Genomic DNA, 18,924 nt, shown 5'->3' with positions numbered 1-18,924 from the left:
TAACGCATTTCTTCGGGAAATCGATATGCAGATTACAAAGTGTACCTACGTACACGTTCCTTTCTCTATTTCTCTCTCTCCCTCTTTCTTTCTCTCTTTCTCTTTCTCTATTCGTGTGCCGTCAGCGGCCCGTGCGGATTTGGGTCAGTAGGAAGCGCATCTCTCTTTTCTTCTCTGTCACGGATCCATCGATCGACCAAAAAGACGAACAATACCACGTCGACTATTCTGTAAGAACAGAGCGCGTTACGTAGGCGTGAAATTGAATCGCCTTATTGTCGGTGAATGCGAATGAAAACCAAGCGGTTTACCAGATGCTGGATACGTGTATGCATTTGGCATTACGTTGAATTTGATCTTGCATCGAAGAGTTTAATTGTAAATTTTGATTTGTTGCCTGACATAAAGGTACAGTATATAAGTAGTGAAAATCATAGGAAATGCAAATTAATTGGGGTGGTAATTATTACACAAAATCAAAAGTTGAATACCGTTTAGAGATTCGAAAAATTCGAAATGTATGGAGAGTACAATTACAATTCTCAAGTGGCTCGAAAACCTTCTACCAAGTGAGAGAAATTATAATAAAGGAAAAGAAAAATTGACAATGAAGCGATCCCCTTTGAAGTCTCCCCATACCTGGAAAGCATATAATCACGTCACCAACGTTACATGGCAGAAAGACACAAGGAATCCTGTAATCATCATTGTTACTCGTGGAGCAGGCAACGTTAATGTTTCAGAAGCAACGAGATCTTTCCGGATTACGGCGCTCTTCACTTTTCCTGATTTATAATAAGACTGATCCGCTCGGCGGGCCCGGTCGGAAATCTCTTAAAGTTTTAATTACTCTCGCGTGGGCGCTAACGTTCCTTTTTTCCATCAGCGTTTCACAGCGACGATTCCGTGACGCGTAGCTACTAAATCCATGAAACTTGATAACGCTTAAGGAGGGCCGGCCAGGCAAATTCCTTTGAGTAATTAACGTATTCCAAAGTGGAGAAACCGGAGGACTGAGAAAGAGATGCGGAGAGAGGGGAATATGGCGAGAACCCGATTTCGTTTGCATCGTAAATGCCAGAACTTCTTGTCTCGTGGTGATATACTCTTACATTCGTAATCATTGATGTACTTGCTGTTGTGTATCCAACTTAATAAATCTGTGATTCGTAACAAAAATGGATTTTAATAAATTTTTTAAAGTTCCAGATAGTATTAGGTTAGTAGATAGGAAAAATACGAAATACGTTTCTTTGAAGCTCGAATCTGGCGCACCAATACTCGTCTTAATAATTTACCAATCTTCCATCACCAATACTCATAAACGAATTTATCACACGTATGTATTAATTGGAAAGAACCAGTGTATATGTCGCGACCTGATAACAATTTCTTGTTGTATCGCCTTAAAACTGGGTCAGAATTTGAACTGGATCAGACTTCTTCTCTTCTAACGCTACCACCGCGCCAGATTTACGTTTAACATTCTTCGCTGACCCGATCTTGCTCGCCTCCCACGAATAACCGAGCGCAAACCCCATCGTTTCGCACCACGATGCAAGCAACTCACGTTCTGAAACCGACAGGCGATTTGGTGTTACGGCGAATTTTTGTGGCGTCGGATTTACGGGGCGATTCAGCCGGAATTGAGAATTTTGAAAAATTTATTAGTTCGTGGCTAGGTTTCGCGTGATCGTTTGGACGTGTATTCTGTTTTTAGCTTGCTACGTTATTTCTTATTTCGTATTTCTTTCATGCAGCCGATGTTCAGAGTTTTTGGAAAGCATACGTGTTTTCAAACCATTTTGCCATTGATCAAATTACCAGGTATATCGAGTATTGCAAAAATAGGTGATATAAATGACGATTTATATCGTAGAAGGATAAAGATGTTGACTTGTCTTTTACGATTTGATAATCCTATGTCAAATTGGACAATCAGCTCACTTTTGTTTTATTATTGAATTTGTTGCTTAGAAGAGTTTATTTGTTTCATTACCAAACCTGTCGCTATGTACGAATATTTGTAAACGCACACAGATACTCGTAGCGTAGTGTGTTTTAATCATAAAACACTTCAAGTATCAAGTCCGAACATAAAATGGTGATATCCACCCAACTAGGATATGGATTCCCGTTAACTTACATAATGTGATTGTAGCAATGTTTTTTAAGAGTGGAAGCTGTTCGTAGGGAAAAGTTGAGCGGGAAATCGACGCGCAACCCCCTCTTCAGCTTCTGTCGCGATCTTATTCGTCGGACAGCTCGTTTATTCTGAAAACTCGAGAGCCCGGGCCGAGTCCAATTAAAAATCACGGGGTCATTTATTTACGCTTGGGATACAATCGAGCTTGAACAAGGCGGGAGGGGGAGGGGCTGCAACGGGAGGAGGGGGAGAATGGACGAGGGGTAGGTGTAAATAATGGTCAAGCGGCCAGAAAGGTCGGGCACTGCGAAAGAGGGGTGGACGGCAAAGAGAAATTAAGGCGTAAACCAACGGGAGGGTAATGAGCGAATAAAATAAAAAGAAAAAAGATAGAAAAATAATAAAAAGAGCACCCAGAAACGAGGAAAGGGCGCACGACTTGTTTTCCATGCAAAAAATTGCAGAGGGACTAGAGAGAACTAGTTGAAATTTTTATGCCGGGATACTCGGGGACGATGAAGCTCGTTTCACCTCCCATTTTTTTCGGTCGCTCGCAATTCAATTATAGAAATCGATTTTTCCATCCGGGATGGCCCGTCTTCCAGTCACCATTACTTCTATTTCCAGCAAAACCGGTCCGTCGTTAGCGAAAGAATAACATTACAGATTGAACGTATTATCGAGTGATTTTTTGTTATAAAATACGATCTTTCTTTTAGTTCGTTCGAAATGTTTTATCTCCTAGGTCTTTTTTTCTGTATCTTTTTTATCTATCTGGCTTGTAATACTAAAGGAATTTATTTAACTTGTTAACTGGAACATCTTCTGACTTAATATCTTCATCTCTTTGAATTTAAAACAGATTACTTGCCTCTTATATTAAGATATTCTCTATTAGATAGAGAGTAATATGAAAATTGCCAAAGGAATCGTATTTATCTCGTGTGATTTTCAATCTTTTACGGTTATGACGTTCTATTATAAAAATTCAAATTAAATATTGTACAAATAAATATAAATTAGTATAGTGAAAGCTACAAATAAATAAATAAGTAAATAAATAAATACATATATTATAATATTATATATGCGTATATCACCAACTATAAATAACATAAAATAATTGCTAGCAAATATATATGTCACGAAAAAGCAAATTGATGAAAAAACAAAGATTATATCGATCCATCCGTAAAGCGTGATTAAACGCGTGAAACTTTCTCCCCCCGCGCGGTGAATTGAACGAAACCTGTGTGCATGAATTCAAGGAACGTTGAAAACGCACGTGACGATGAGTAGGTAGAAAGGATGGATTGTATAGTCAGCTACGGGCTAGGAGCAAGTGTGCACGACACTCGTTCGATAAGAAGTCTCGTAACGTGACCTGTCAGCCAGCGTTGCTGCAATTGCTGTCGCCGTTAGACTTGGCTGCCATTTAAATTTCATTACGTACCTAAACTGCGACCACCTTAACGGCGCATAACTTGCAAGAAGGGTGGCTGGTTATACAAAAAACACCCCTCGCCGCGGTGCATTACCGAACTGATAAGACGGCCGCGTTTCGAGCCGCTGCAATGACTTAATAGAAATCCACCGAACTCGTTATTTCGCTCTTCTGCGAATTGGATAATTCCTCGTGTTTTTGTGTATGGTATATTGTGACAATCGTGAGTCGATGAAAGAACTTATTTTGAAATTTCTGAAATTAATTGGATGGATTTATCGGTACGTGAATTATTGGCAACACGGATTTATAGATGTGAAAGTTTGAAAGAAATTAATTTATAAATAGCAAAATGTGAAAAACATTCATTTGTAAATGGTAAAGATTGATAAAAATGGATTTATAAATATAACAAGTGCAGATCTGCAAATACCAAAGTTTAATAAATTATTAATTAGTAGGTTTATAAATATGAAAGTTTGAAAGAAATTTGGATAAAAAACTATCGTTAGTGAATTCTACCAATAGGTTAAATTCTTCTTCGCTATTTCAGTGTGTTAAATTCGCTGTTGAAAGCGTGTTTACTGAAGCACACCCTATAAATCTTCATTTAGCAGTACGTGCCCTGACCAGAGATGGTTTTAAAAAAGTCACAGAGAATATCACGGGGCACCGATCTGAAGATAGGAATCTAAATTTTGAAAAGATTGTTAGCTAGGTTTCTCGTGCTAAATTAAGGGCTGTGCCTGAAATACGTTTCTGGACGCCCCCAATGACTGTAATAACACTAAATTCTCGTCAAACTACCTTGAAATAACCTCACAATGACATTTCCTTTTTCAACGTGCTCCTTTTATGAAGAACTGTTTTCGATGGAGAGAATTACCTCTGTGAGAGAAACAAAAGAAGCGTCTTTCTTTCTATTAACATCATGGAGATTCACACTTTACATTGATTACTTTTAAGAGTTGCTTTCTTGTGCTATTCCGTGAAGAAACTTTGTTATACTTTAATTGTAAATTGAATTGGAACGAGATAAGTACCACACAGAGTAGTAACATTGAAACTTGTATATCTGTAAGATAATTGTAATTTTCAATGTTTTTATGTATATAAAAGAGAGATTGTGAATTCCACGATCTTAATTTAATATTCATACATATAATTTATCAATTAATTATATCGATTAACGAATGTATTATAACGTTGCCTGTACGATTTCTCTTTAGTATAAAAATTATATACTAAAATATTTAATAATTCTTGTACGTTTTATTGATTTACTAATGACGATTGTGGTATTGGCGTGCCAAATTCAAACTTGAAATAAACATTTGACATTTCATATGCGCCAAGCAAATACAAGATAATGTCGCCTGCCTTAACGAGATTTCCGTCGTTTCCTCGACGTTCTTTCTGTTTCGCCTTGTAATTTCGTTCGAAATAATACAACGTTGTCGGTGTTTTCGACCTGGATTTCGTTGTGAAAGATCGTCGCTCGCGATTGCGAACGTCGATGTTGAATGTTTTCGCAACCGTTGCCTCGGTTTTTAATTAAAAAATCCTCGGGCCCTCGTTGCTCGTTACCAAGAAATTTCACGCCTTCTTTTTTAATCAAAGTGCCATGAGTAAATAGCAGACCCCGCGAGATCAAGCTTACCTTGTCGCGCTGCCTTTGCCAAAGGGGCTAAGAAAGAAACAGGAATGGAGAAGAAATTCTACAGGGCGAAAACCACTTGTGAAATGTGGGACGATGCAGTCGTACACGGTGTGTATGTGTGTGCAATCGATAATTAGGACTGACGTTACGATATAATGTATTCCGGAAAGAGGGTCAGCGCGGACGAGCGAGATACGAATCGCGAATTTCAGTAGACCGCTTGTGCATTGACACGAAACCTGATTGTTTCGAATTTTGTATTATCACATCGACGATGACGACATTTTCCGGACGAATTTTAATATGAAATATTGTACGTGTATCCTCTTGAAAGAGTGACGCGAACAAATTGTTTAGATTATTGTATCAGAGATAATAATAATAGTAAAAAATATATTTTATTGCATGGATAACATACTTTGATAAAATTATAGTTAAATGTATAAAAAAAGCAAGAATATTACGTGTAATAAGGAATTAACATGAAATATTACATTTTTAGCACGATCTTTAATAGCACGAGAAACGATACTTGTACACATCTTAGGAAAAGGTAACTCAAAATTGAGGAGCCCTAGTTTCCATTCTTTCAAAGATGTACACGCGTTTTTGAAACAATGTGTTTGTATATTTTTTAACTTTAATGGAGAAAGTGCGGCGGCGTAAATTTAACTTTATGGAACAGTATGGAAATACATGGCAGGGTTTTCGAAGTAGAGTTTGAAGGAGAAGAATACCTCGAAGTTGTAGAATGTACGGCATAACTTGAATGAGCGTGTTTATAACCTATATTCCGTGCATGTTACATGAAAATGAAACTGACTGTATAATTCTCGTATTACTCGTATAAAAACAATTTATAATGAATTCTCAACAAATTAAACTCTGATTTCATAGTATTAAAATTTGGAAAGAAAAGTTAACACCTAAAAACTTTTACTCGTCAAATGTTGAAAAGAAATGAAACATTATAATATAAAATTAATTAATGTCCGTTTCTCGAACACCGATTACACGATTTTCTATCGTTTCATTATTGGATTGTTTATACCATAAAGAAGCGCGAAAGTGAATCGATAACGGAAATTGAATTTGATCGCCGACACGATTCTCGATTGGTGAACAGTTCCACGTGAAGGAAATGGGGAAATAGAAAAAGAAACGGAGGAAAAGCAAGGAAGAGAGAAGACTCGTATTGTGCATCGCGCGAGATGTTTCTCCGGTTCTGCTCGATCTTTCCTTTTATTTTTATTTTTCAGGGCAAATTTATCGTTCGTTTACTCACAGCTGCAGTAGCACGCGGTAGCCTTGGGAGAAATTGGCGAATGTCCTCTTGCTTTTCTTCTCTCCTTCTCTCTTCTTCCCCCTTTATTCTCCTACAATTCAAGATTTCTATCCTTGTCCGTTCCGTATTTCTCTTTTCCTGGTCAGGATGTTATATGTGGGGAACAACGTGTGGCAAATATAAGAACGTACGAGGTATGAAAGGAAAATATAAAAGACGGCTTAAGACTAAATTCCCAGATTTTCTTCATCGTCGTATTTAGGTACATCCTCGTTCAAAAATTTCAGCTTTAGTTTATTAAATTTTATTTTATTATTTATTTTTTTCGTATTTTATACAGTTTCATATTTGCTTTTAAATCAGAGGAAATTAACTCTATAAAGAGATAACGTTTGCCTTGATATTTTATACGATATTAATTTTCTCTATTATCAGTATTTCCTAATTCAAGGAATCACAACGAAAAACACTTAATTCTCACTTCTTATCTTTATTCGAAGGTTACCCATTTTTATCGAACAGATAAATCCACGCTCGACCTGCCGGAACTAAAACAAATTTATCTTATAATCAAACGTGCCTCAAAAATCCTTTTTCATTAAGAGAACGGAAGATCCTTTCTTACACATTATTATTCCCAGAAAACCGAGCCAACCAAAAGGCCAGGCAATCAACCTAAAATCACCGCTAATGAATTAACAGAATCATCAAACAATCGTTATACCGTATTACGGTCTAAAGAAAAAGAAAGCGAGGCTTCCAAAGAGAAAAGATAGAGTTGAATTTAAATTTGAACAAGGTTCGGGTAACAGCGTAATCCTTTCAGCGTTAGTCGAAAGAACTCGTTCTTATCTGCGAGTAAAATTTTCGTCGACGAAGGGAAATTGGAGGAGGCGAAGAAATTCTGGACTAGCTGTAGGTCTTTGATGAATTACAAAGAGGGGGGGGGGGCGGTGGAAAAGGAGGAGTAAGAGGAGAAGAGGGGATCGTTCGCATATCCCGATCCATGTAGACTCGCTAACGGGCCACGAATTTCAATCGTACGAAGACTTTGTCCTCCGTTTGTGACAGAGAGACCACACGGCCCGAGGGTGGAACTTAGCTCAGGCGTGATCCAGCATAATGCGAGAGCAATTTGGTGAATGGAGTTAATTCAATAGAGGCCCTCGAGCACGCCTCCGGTTCTTGGCGGGGCCAGCTTCTGGTGAACGTTAACCTACTACAGATACCGATGCTTCTTCGTGAAGCAAGTCCATTCAGGACGCGCACGAATCCCGCTTTTTGCGGGCTTAGTTAAGCGTAACGCTGCCTAAATCAGGTGTAATTGGAAGGAATAACCGACTGTCGTGCGTTTAATCTTAAATGGGAAATAGTGTTCCTTCTTCTGCTCGTTGTTGAGCGATTTTGCCTTCCCTTCGATGATTCAGGGGAATGAATGGCAATAACGATCGTTAATGAATGTTGCGCTGTTACGTGTATTGTTGAAGAAACGTATAATAGTTGGTCGTTGAAAGCCGTCCGCGTTATAATCCGCGTGTCTGCATTTTTATGGAACGGAGCTAACTTGCTTCGTGAATGTCGTTATCGCTGATAGAATGTTCCAGCTAATACACGACTGCATTTCTTTCTTATTTGCAATCAATATTTGCTTTTTCCATCTTTTTCGAGCTCAACTCTCGTTGTACGATTTTTATATTCGTATTCTTATTTTGCGTGCCAGCGATGAAAGATCGTTTTAGTTGCTTTTTTTTCTTTTTAAGGGAAAATATGGCGGTGACGTGAATGAAGAGCAATTATTCTTGCTCCCTTTTTTTTTTTTTTTTTTTTCATATAACGGAGAAGTAGTTTTCTTTGCAATTTAGATTTACACACTCGAAGCTAGAATTATTGTTAAAAGAACCACGACGAACTACTTTCATTAACTTTTATTCAATACATAGACCCCAAAATTACTCGCGTCTTAGATGAAATGGCTAATATCTTGAGCAATCAAATGCAAATCCAGGTTAGTGACGAGTGATGGAGTGATCGAGGATAGAGATGGCACGAAGGGTCTTTGTGCGTGGATGCGCCCACATGTGGGTGCACGCAGGAGGCGTATAAATGCGCGGGCCGCGCCGCTACAGGCGTCCTGTCTCCACCATGACTGATGACCGGCATTACGATTTGTCAATAACAATTGTCCCGGGTATAGCTGCCTCGCGCAAACTGCAACTGATGGCTAACATCGATTGTTCACGTCGACGTAACTGTCCAGCACCGGACTGACCCATAACGCATCCGCACCAAAAATCTGCCGCCAACAGACTGACGCGAATTCGACGAAACCCCCGTAACGTTGTTCTCGCTAATATGCGGTATCTGCGCGTTGATTAGTAGCCGCAACGACACGTCGATCGTTTCGAACGATTGTCGATCCCCGCTTTCCATACACCCGTTGTATCTACGATCGCGTCAATGATTGCACGTTGTTGTATTTTTCTATCTCGTTTCTATCCTTCTCGACGCAAGCCTTTTTCCATTTCTCGTAGAAAATGCAATAACGAAGGGATTCTTCAGGATTGGAACGATTTGAACTGTGATTATGCAATTTGAGAATTTATTTGGTAGCTGATTAAGTTGGCGGGGTGCTATGTATGTATTCTTTCAGGTTTTAACTGACGATATCGTTATTAAATTATAGTCTGAATTCCCATTAGCCAATTTTGGAAATCTATGTGACAGCTTGCTGCATTGATTGGTACATATAAGGTTGGTGTAGAAAATACTTTAGAAGTATTTATATTTCAAGAGAGCTGCAGAGGGGAAACATTCAGGTTAGTGTACATCGTTAAATCTTGAAGGAATGAAATCGTATGTAAGTGATGCGATGAATAAAATGTGAGTTAGGATATACTAGATTCAAGAGAAACTAGATCACTTCGAACTATATTGCATACATGGTACGTCGATACACTGACTATTTAAATTGTAGGTTTGTAGTATGCAATAGACAGTATCTAGAGCAGAGGGATGCATTTAACAAGAGGGAAACTTTATTTCTTTCTAAAATGTAATTTAAATATCTTCGTTTCTATTTGAAGACTGTAACCGAAGGTATTAAAAGTTCTTACTTGCTATTCGAAGCTTTATTCTATTATTTACGGTTAATATTACAAAGGTGTTAAATCGACGAAAAGAATCATCATTAATTAGGACATTTACACGTTATATATCGAAAAAGAATAAATTAAAAAATTAATATTGAAATCTATCATTCGTTTCTATCTTCCACTACAAATAACTACATCGGAAAACCAGCCAACCAATCCTAACTTCACATTCATTTCTAAACCCCAACTTTCTCCTTTCGCAGAACAAAGACGCTCCAACACCAAAGAAAGATCGCATCGTTCACCGGCATTCTAAACGAAGTGCTATCCTACCAGCCATCCTCTATATCTCTCAGCCGCACTGATTCTGCATTTTAATCACAGGGAATCTAGAACGAAGCCTCGATTTCAGCTTATCAGATACAGACAGTCGTATGTATAAAACAGGCGCGGACTCGCGGTTCGTTTTCAAGATGGAAATCACGTCCGGCTGTCGGCCGGAAAAGCGACCGGGTGACACGAACGAACGGACATTTAGAATCGACTCTGCACGAGATCAGACTAACCCTTGCTAAGATGACTTCGCTTTCGAAGTGAGGTTCGACGTGGCTTTTGGGGTCGGGATATCGCATTATTCCCGGCTGAATGGGGTAAATCAGGATCTCGTAGAGTTTCGACGTGGAATCGGCGGTGCTCTCGGATCGCTGATGCTGAGAGGATGAGGATTGGTTGCCAGCGGCTGCCTTGGGAATTCAATTATAGCAACGGAACAATGGCAACCGCGCCGGTAATGAAGGGACCGTCGCCGAGAGGTCATCGGATTACATGGTATTTACAATACATAAGTCAGATGGTTGTCAAGGATGCTTGGATCGACCTATCTCTCTTACTTTGGTTTTATTCTATCACCGCTAAAAGTTGCTTTAAAGGCGCAAAGGATCATTCATTCGTTTCAACACGATTAGAATAAAATAAAATAGGAATTTGGGATATTTTGAAGGATTGAAGTAAATGAAGGTACATAAACCACGAAGTAAGAAATACGAACAACAGACGATATTGGTTTTCAATATGTCACGGAGTTTGACCTTTCAAGAAGAAATTAGTTTCTAGATATTTAAATTTAGTTGAGATACACGTCCGTGTTTTTGAATGCGGATAAAATTAAATTACCTTTAAACTACTTGATAGATATCAAATATTTATCCCTAGCTTATAAACACTATTCTCTAAATGAATAATACAATATATTTTGTTGCACAACCTATCTCGCATAAATATTATGATATGATAAAACATCGTGACGTGCTTACTATTCATGATGATATAATATTCTGCAACACTTATAGTGTTATATATAATATTTGTAATAGAATTTCATACGAATTATTGAACAAAGGAGGAAGTAAAGGCACAATTAAGTTACTTAGAAGGCTAATTGATCAACTCCATTTACGAACACTTTTTTGATAATGAATCACTCAATGTCATTTTGAGGACATACAATATATATAAAAAATGACTAAAATCACCAATCTTTTTCTATACATAATGATTGTACAGATATGTTTAATGTGATATTAAGTTATTGATTTGTAGTTTTCGACAATAGTCGTACAAGATAATAAATGCGTACATTTCAAATGCAACCGAAACTAATAAAAATACTATAATAAAGAAGAAATAACTTTCAATATATCATCAAAACACATTGGTTGAATTTCATCGTTGCCAAAAATAACGAAAAAGCGGAGAGGAAAGTTAACCTTTAGCTTCGATCGTCGGCGTGAACTTTGCGATCGAGATTTGTGGCGAAAGTGGTCATCCGAGTAAACATCGGTTTCACAGAGGCTGGCCGGGGGGAAAAAATTTACAAAGAAACAACCCCTTTGGCACGGTCGAGGACGAGTTTCGTAATTACGTTATAGGGGAGGGGGTGAAGCACCGAGGGAAATTCTGGCTCTCTCGCTCGGTCGGCCATGCGTTTAGGAACAGCAATGGATTCCGTCAATAACCTCTTTAAAAGAGACTAAATTCATTATTTGCCTTCTATTCGGTACGCTGGCGTGCAGCCGGTTTTTCTGAATTTCCTTTTTATACCCTCCTAGAGGAAGTTTCGATCGCGGGGTTACTTTCGAAGGGTCGTGATAGCACGTGGCTCAATTCAATATTCCAAATCGGGACGTATTATTGATCATGCAATATCGACACTAGAATCTTCTCTCTCTTCTTTTCTATCGAATGAAATGTCAATTCTTTGAGAGACTATAATAACACGTACTGTTATATACCGTTACAATGAGATTTTATAGAGACTTTGTGTTATTAACAGATAAAACTAACACTAGAAATTAACTATGAAAAATGATAATGCGTATCTAAATATGTTATGCATACTGAATTAGAATTAAACAATATGACGAAGATAATTAGGTAATACGTAATCACGATTTTATCTAAATAAAAGTCATATTTATCGTCTATCTATAGCATCTTATTATTATTAGTCTCGTAATACGAATTATCATGAAAAACATTTCATGTTTTTTATAGTCGTGAAAACGAAGAAGCGGAATGAATTAAGAATCGTACGTTGATTTCATTTTCTGTACATGTCCCAATACTTATAAACAGAAGTGTATGTATGCAAGTTAGGAAAGGACACGTACGCAAGATAACGTCTCGACCATCAAATATGAGAACAATTAAGGGAAGAGAAGAGGGTCAGGAGGAAACATCTTGACGGGCTAACCGCACGTGTCTTTTCAACCCTCGGAACGAAGTGACCCCGATGTTCGAGCGTGGCAGAGCAGTACGTGATGCTTTTACAATTAAAAACTCGTTCGGTTTACATAGAAGCTTTCGAGTGACTTTTTACTCGTGCACATAGCGGTCGAGGGACGCGATGGGTCTTTTACATAATGGCTTTTCGAGCGAAATTAAATTCTTCAGCAACCATAAAGAGACCATTCGAATGATCATCGCGCGAATAACGCTAGAAATATTCTTCTGCAACTGTATATTAGTAACAGCGGTGAATATTAAACGCTGCGCGTGGTAATGTAAAGCATTGTTTGTAGAATTTTTTCAAACTTTTTCAAGCAGAAGAAAGTCTTCCTATTTATATTCGTGTATGGAAACTTTCTTGTACTATGTTTTCTATAAATTACAAATCTCTGAATATACCAAATAACTTCACTTTTATAGTAAAAGTGAAACAAAGCACACACAGCGTGTATAGTTCAAATAAATATAAATATGCGACTTGGTATTTCTATTAACGTAACTTGTCGGTATATATCTATAAATATATATAACGTACATATTGATGGAGAAAGCTGTGCAATAAAACAAAAGCCTCGGTCTTTCCAACAAACGTCGATTAAGAGAAACGCAGACGTCGGACTGGAGGAAGTCGAAGAAGAAATAATTTCTTTGAGCTGATAGTGAATTGTATCTGCGGCCAGAAGGAATCGGACACGTCTGCGTCGAGTCGTTTCCCCTCGTTAAGAGATTCCGTAGGTGGAGGAGGGTAGGTCGGAGCTGGCGTGCGGATTGCGGAAGCAGTCGCGAGCGTTTTCGCGCTTCGCAGCCGCAGAGCAGTTCGGAGTTGCCATTCGGAGCACGTAGATTGCTAACCTAACTTGTTTAGCGGTTTTAGCGGTATTTGATTAGTTGAGTGAATTTCCGAACTGTTTCAGACCGCTCGTGTTGGCTTCGAGCGAAGCTCGAGATCGGACGGCGACAAACCTTCGGCGAATTTTCCGCGCGCACACATACATATACACCGTCTATAGTTTCCGTACATTTGTGTACGTGTCTATATACATATGTACCAACGTCGCGTTCCGCAAGATTGAATGGAAATTGTATACTGGTTGAATTGCGATTCTGGAATTGAGATCGGACACAGCTTACCTTGAGAGTAGTTCATGTCCTTCTTTCATGTACCTCGATGGTTACTCCTGGCCGGAGTCGCGATCGCACAGATACACGCTAACACCTGCAACAATTCCATTTTCGTGTTAATTATTGTGAAGTTTTGAGGATTAAATGATTATAGCTACTTTGATATTTTGAAATTCATTATTCGGCCATCTCGATTAAACATAATTGTTTGATTGTACGAAAAGTTTCTGTGCTTTTGGATTTAGATTCTGTGTATGTGTGTTTCTTTCCAAATAAAAAAAAGTTCTTTCTCAATTTCACTTCAATTTCTACAAATTAAAATATTTTCAATTATTGTAGTGTTTTCTCTTAATTTTAATTCAGCAAATCTTGATTTTTTAAGTCTTGTACTTCTTTTTGTCTTTGCGTATTTTAAATGAAAGTCAGGCTCGTTGATGCACATTCGTAGGTGTAATAATTTTGACCCTACATTCTCACGAATAACCAAACAAGCTAAGGTCGTTGAAAAACCAGTAACCAATAAAAACCAGTAAGCACTTTATCGTATAGTACACGAACATCTGCAGGAGCGTGAAACAAATAAAGTGGGCTAATACGTCGCGATTCGTTTCATAAGTTGCTAATTAGCTTGCCAGATGGACACATCGTTTGCGGTGATATTGGCTTAGTTAGCCAATAAGTCCTTCTCGTATATTGCCACCACTAAGGGGGTTTAACGGGTCTGCGTAACCACCCTCGTGGGTACTTCGATTTTCCAATCGGCATTGACGGCCAAAGGAGAGCAAGATGGACGAAGGGAAGACGAGTAGGGAACGTAACTCGAGTAACAGCTGATCGATAACGCTGTAAGGTATTAAAGATACTGTTAAAGCTAAATAAAGCTAAACTGTGTTATCGATATATATCGTTATCCGTCGATAAGACGATATTAAGTTGAGTTATTGCCAGAAACTAAATAAAGTATTTGCATTACCTATTATCAGATTGGTGCGTATCAAATGTCGTCTGATACGAGTAAATACAATGAAACATCAATAGCGCGTTTCTTTAATACTGGAATTACCGATAGTTAGCACGAAGCTATTTCTATCAAAACCAGTCAAAATAAGTGGTCTAAAAAATACGTAATAATAGAATATTTTTATATTTATTGATTTATTACTTTCTTATAGAAGGAATTCCATGTTTTGTAGTACATTTTTGGTATTATTAATCCATCTGGGATCTCTAAACGAGGATTGACACATTTATAAAATTGTAGAACCAGCCATTTTGACTGGTGTGGTATTTTTTAGTGTTAGCATCTAGCGATCTAGCGATCGATCCGGAATTTTCCTGATAACTGATATCGTCATATCGAACGCAGGAGAAATTTGAAAAACGTGTGTACAAAATGAGGAAACTAGTTAATTGTGGTTCGATAAACAGATTGCAGGTGCCTTTTACACTTTGACAAGAACCAATCATTTTGACTGATATTGGTATAAGTAGCCTTGATACAAAATTATTTTGAGTTTGAATACATAAAAGATGAAATAAAATTCATTATATTACTCTTTTAGTTATCGTTACGAAAGTCATTACATCATTGCGGAAAAAAATATAACGAAGTAAAAATTTAAAATAAAATTGTGAAACCAGTCGATTTGACTGGTGTGGTAGTTCTAATGTTAAAATATATTTAATACTTTTAAAGCACATTAAATATATATATTTAATTTATTTATTTTATGGCATACTTAATCAGTAATTACATTCATTTAATGGAATGTTTGATTGATAAGCATTCGTACGACGTCCATCTTCATCAGAATTGTTCACCAAAGGAAAGTAACTATTGGAGGAGAATTAGGAGAAAGTGGACGAAGTTATCTTAGCAAATACCACTTAAGAGAATACAATCGGAGCGGACGGTAACCGAAGAATGCATTTGTGTCGCGGCGGTAAACGTTGAACGAAATAATCGGATAACGTCTGCCCTTCCAAGGCAGCAGGGTATAATGGGAAACTTCGGCAAGCGGAAAAATGAAGATAGGGAAGAACACTTACGGATGCGATACGATATGTGCCAGATAAATTGATACGAAATGGATTAAGTATACAAGGAATGTCTTGGATGATATCATGACACTGACAAAATACAAGCAAGAAAATTGTTCAGATAAGTACGTGTTTTAAGAACGATTTAGATTCGAGATTTAGCAAATATATCAGTTTTTAACAAGAATTTCACCATTCACAAAAAATGAAATGTATGTAAGTAATCAATGGCCAATTGTAACTTCTAAGTATGTAGCGGCACATGAGTTAGAGGGCAATTCAAATCATGTTGTTTTGCCTCGGAGTAGCAAGATCGTTAGGATACACGTAATGTAATAATAAATAAACTCCGGGCAAAATAATGTCGCCGCTACGGGCAATCGTCGAACAAGGACGAATTTGAATTTTCCGACTCTCCCCGACCAGTATAAATAAACGGACGCAACGAAAAGAGTTTAGTTATCAAACAGTTATCTATCGAGTATTTATCAGCGATCTTACTTTGCAACTTATACATTGTACGAGCGTCTCAGCGAATATTGTCTGTATACTAATTTATTTATTTAATTTAAATATATTCGACGGTTTCAACAACGAGCAATCTCGTCTAATAAATCTCACGATCAAACATCCTCTACACAAGTCCTCTACAAGTGCAATTAATTCAACATCAAGATCAGAAATAGATAACAATGAATATAAGTCGTTATTGTTTAAAATTTTTAAATATATATGTTTAATATATGTAATCACACGGACTCTCGATTATTTACCAATATCAATGGGTTAATAATTGTTGAAGTTGTCACCACTTCTAAGAAAACTCTACATCTTTTAGTTCTTTAGGTCTTTTAGTTTTCTCAAGTACTGAAGCCATCGACAGCCATAGACAAAAGATTGGGACGAAGGCAAACCATAAAAAGTACACAGGCAACGTTGGCTTCAGGGTTTTCAGTCATAGGGTAACACTGCTAGCGTGCGGATCTGGATCAGCTCAATTATATTCCGATTTGTATTTACACTTTAGTATTTAAAATATATTTTCTACCTTGCAATCTATCCACGCGTTCCTTTGTTCACATACATTTAATAACCTCAACAATAATATATTAACAAAATGAAATTACTTGAACTACCCTCGATTATCATTTTAGAAACTCGAATACAATTGATCCTCGTGAAAACTTCACCAATTTGACTTTTGCAGTTTCATAGGTCACCAACGATCTCGTTCAACCGTTTCACGACCGATCCAACCTTTACCTAAAGCTAGGTAGTTCGACATCGAAGAGCGGGCTACGTTATACAATAAATTTTCTTACGCCCTGAGGCACGAATCGATCAATTTTCATGCAGCATGGGGGAGAAGGCCGCCGGTTCTCGAGCTGGCTTGGGTATTCAAAATGAATTCACGAAAGAGCCAGTAGGATTCTTTAGTCAGAAGGCTGTTCGCGGCAATATGGACGAATAAGGTCCGGCCATTTGCAGGATAAAAGGTTGGAGAAGGTCGGTACGTCAGGTATGTAGGCTGCGCGTTGGCCAGCTCTTGGAATCGCGAAAGCCAGGATGGCCACGACGGGATCGAGGGAAAAATTGAATTATCATAAAGAAATTGCGTCCGAATATTCCGTCCGGTTTCTATTGAATGCCAACGAGTAGATGAGAAGGCATCGATAGGTTTTCCAATATCGCCCGCGGCAGAGACTTGCATCGGGAATTTTAAGAATCAAGACTATCTTAGATCCAGGCAGAGGCGCGTGTGTGTAGGTTCGTACGTGCGTAAGCGTTCTAAAGAAAATTGAAGAGAGAAAAGAAGAATCGGCCGGGAATCTCGCTTTTTGAACCCTTTCGACGATGCGAGTTGCTCCTTGAATCGTTCCTTTATGGACGGCAACAAGGGCGAAAAAAAGCTGAAAGCTGAAAAGGCAACCTGTGATCCAATTGTCACGTGTCCTCGTTAGATTATCGTTTTCCTTTTCCCACGTGTCCCGATTGACCACCTATCTCAGCGAGTAGTCAGCCCTCTTCGTCCATTCGCCACGTGTAGTTCAACGGTTGCGAGTTGGTTGGAACTCTTGGATTTTAATCTTTAAATATTGTTATAATTTTAATTGTTGCCCAGAAATATACATATTTCATAATTATAGCCTTTCTTCGAATTGGTTCATCGTGTTTAGTTACATTTACTTCAACTTTTGACTTCGTTAAATATATACATACATATACATGTATTTTATGATCTTAAACATACTTTAATAAAACTGGTTCACGATGTTAAGTATTCTTCCGTGAAATAATGGTAAAAATTTTAATCCTCTTTTCCTAATACCCTCCGAGTCTCGAATTTACATTTTATAATACTTTGCAGTTTACGTGTATAACAGTTCGAGGTATTAATAGTATTATAGTTTTATAATGAAATTAATATTCTTGCCAAAAGGCAATCCTTACACAGGAAAAAGTGAATTTAATACTTGCACGGTGTAACCTTACTAACAAAATAATATACATCGATTTCATACGATTTAACCTAATTCATTCTAAGCGTCTCATCATCTTTTTACAGCCAGTATAATCCCTTATATACAGTGATTAGAAATGATGTTTGCACGTACCTTTATTCTCCGATGAATCGTTTTCTAATCATGTTCTACGTTAAATATACGCTATAATAAATACGACGGTATGAAAATACTTTTTGCAGACATTTTACTTTTACTTGGAACCTGTAACCAACGATAGTCGAGACAATGCCATATTAGTCGTCGATTGACAACGAAACACGAGGAAAATTCGAACAATTTTCGCGAGTACTAGCTGGTAAAATGGTTGGAATCGTGGAACATTATCTCGCGGTTCGCAAACATTTCTTCTCGCTTTCCACGGATGCTCGACATTGTCAATATCCCCGGCAAAATCCTCAGGATAATTTGCTCGGCAACTCCGCAAATAAGGGCAGACAATGCGGCCCGCGCGATGGAGCTCAGCGGTGCTCAACTTTAATGTCCGACGGTGTCGGTCGTTAGGTCAATGCACCGACATCGGCCAAGTATTAACCTGAAATGAGCGTATAATGGCCATGTCGGGGATTTGATGCCAGTATCCAGGATCGGATCGTATGGCGCTTACCAACATGCATGCTCCAAGGTATTGAGTTTACATTATATACCCTCGCAGCGTCGTTAAAATTAAGCGATATATCGATATGCGCATCCGAATGGCGCATAGGTGTCGCTGAATTGCCCAGAAAATTTACAGACGAATATTAGGCGGTCTAACGCGTTCTCTATAGAATCTAGCGATATCCGTAAGTTTAAGGGTGTCTCGAGAGCAAAGTTCCTATTGTGA

The 18,924-nt window shown here is 38.0% G+C and overlaps 1 protein-coding gene across 5 annotated transcripts in view; it reads right to left on the bottom strand.

Annotated features, from left to right (window-relative positions):
* LOC132906909 (teneurin-m) overlaps positions 1 to 18,924 on the bottom strand; it is a 657,480-nt gene that overhangs the window by 442,365 nt on the left and 196,191 nt on the right. For all 5 annotated transcript variants that reach the window (XM_060959519.1, XM_060959522.1, XM_060959521.1 and 2 more), the window contains exon 2: positions 13,546 to 13,630. In XM_060959519.1, the coding sequence (XP_060815502.1) occupies positions 13,546 to 13,561 (16 nt within the window). In that variant the 5' untranslated portion in view covers positions 13,562 to 13,630. The remainder of the gene's footprint in view (positions 1 to 13,545; positions 13,631 to 18,924) is intronic.

This window comes from Bombus pascuorum, chromosome 5 (assembly GCF_905332965.1).
Source record: "Bombus pascuorum chromosome 5, iyBomPasc1.1, whole genome shotgun sequence".
In the NCBI taxonomy this organism is placed as follows: Eukaryota; Metazoa; Arthropoda; class Insecta; order Hymenoptera; family Apidae; genus Bombus; species Bombus pascuorum.
Note: the sequence above shows the minus strand (reverse complement) of the source record. Positions and strands in the feature narration are given on the sequence as shown.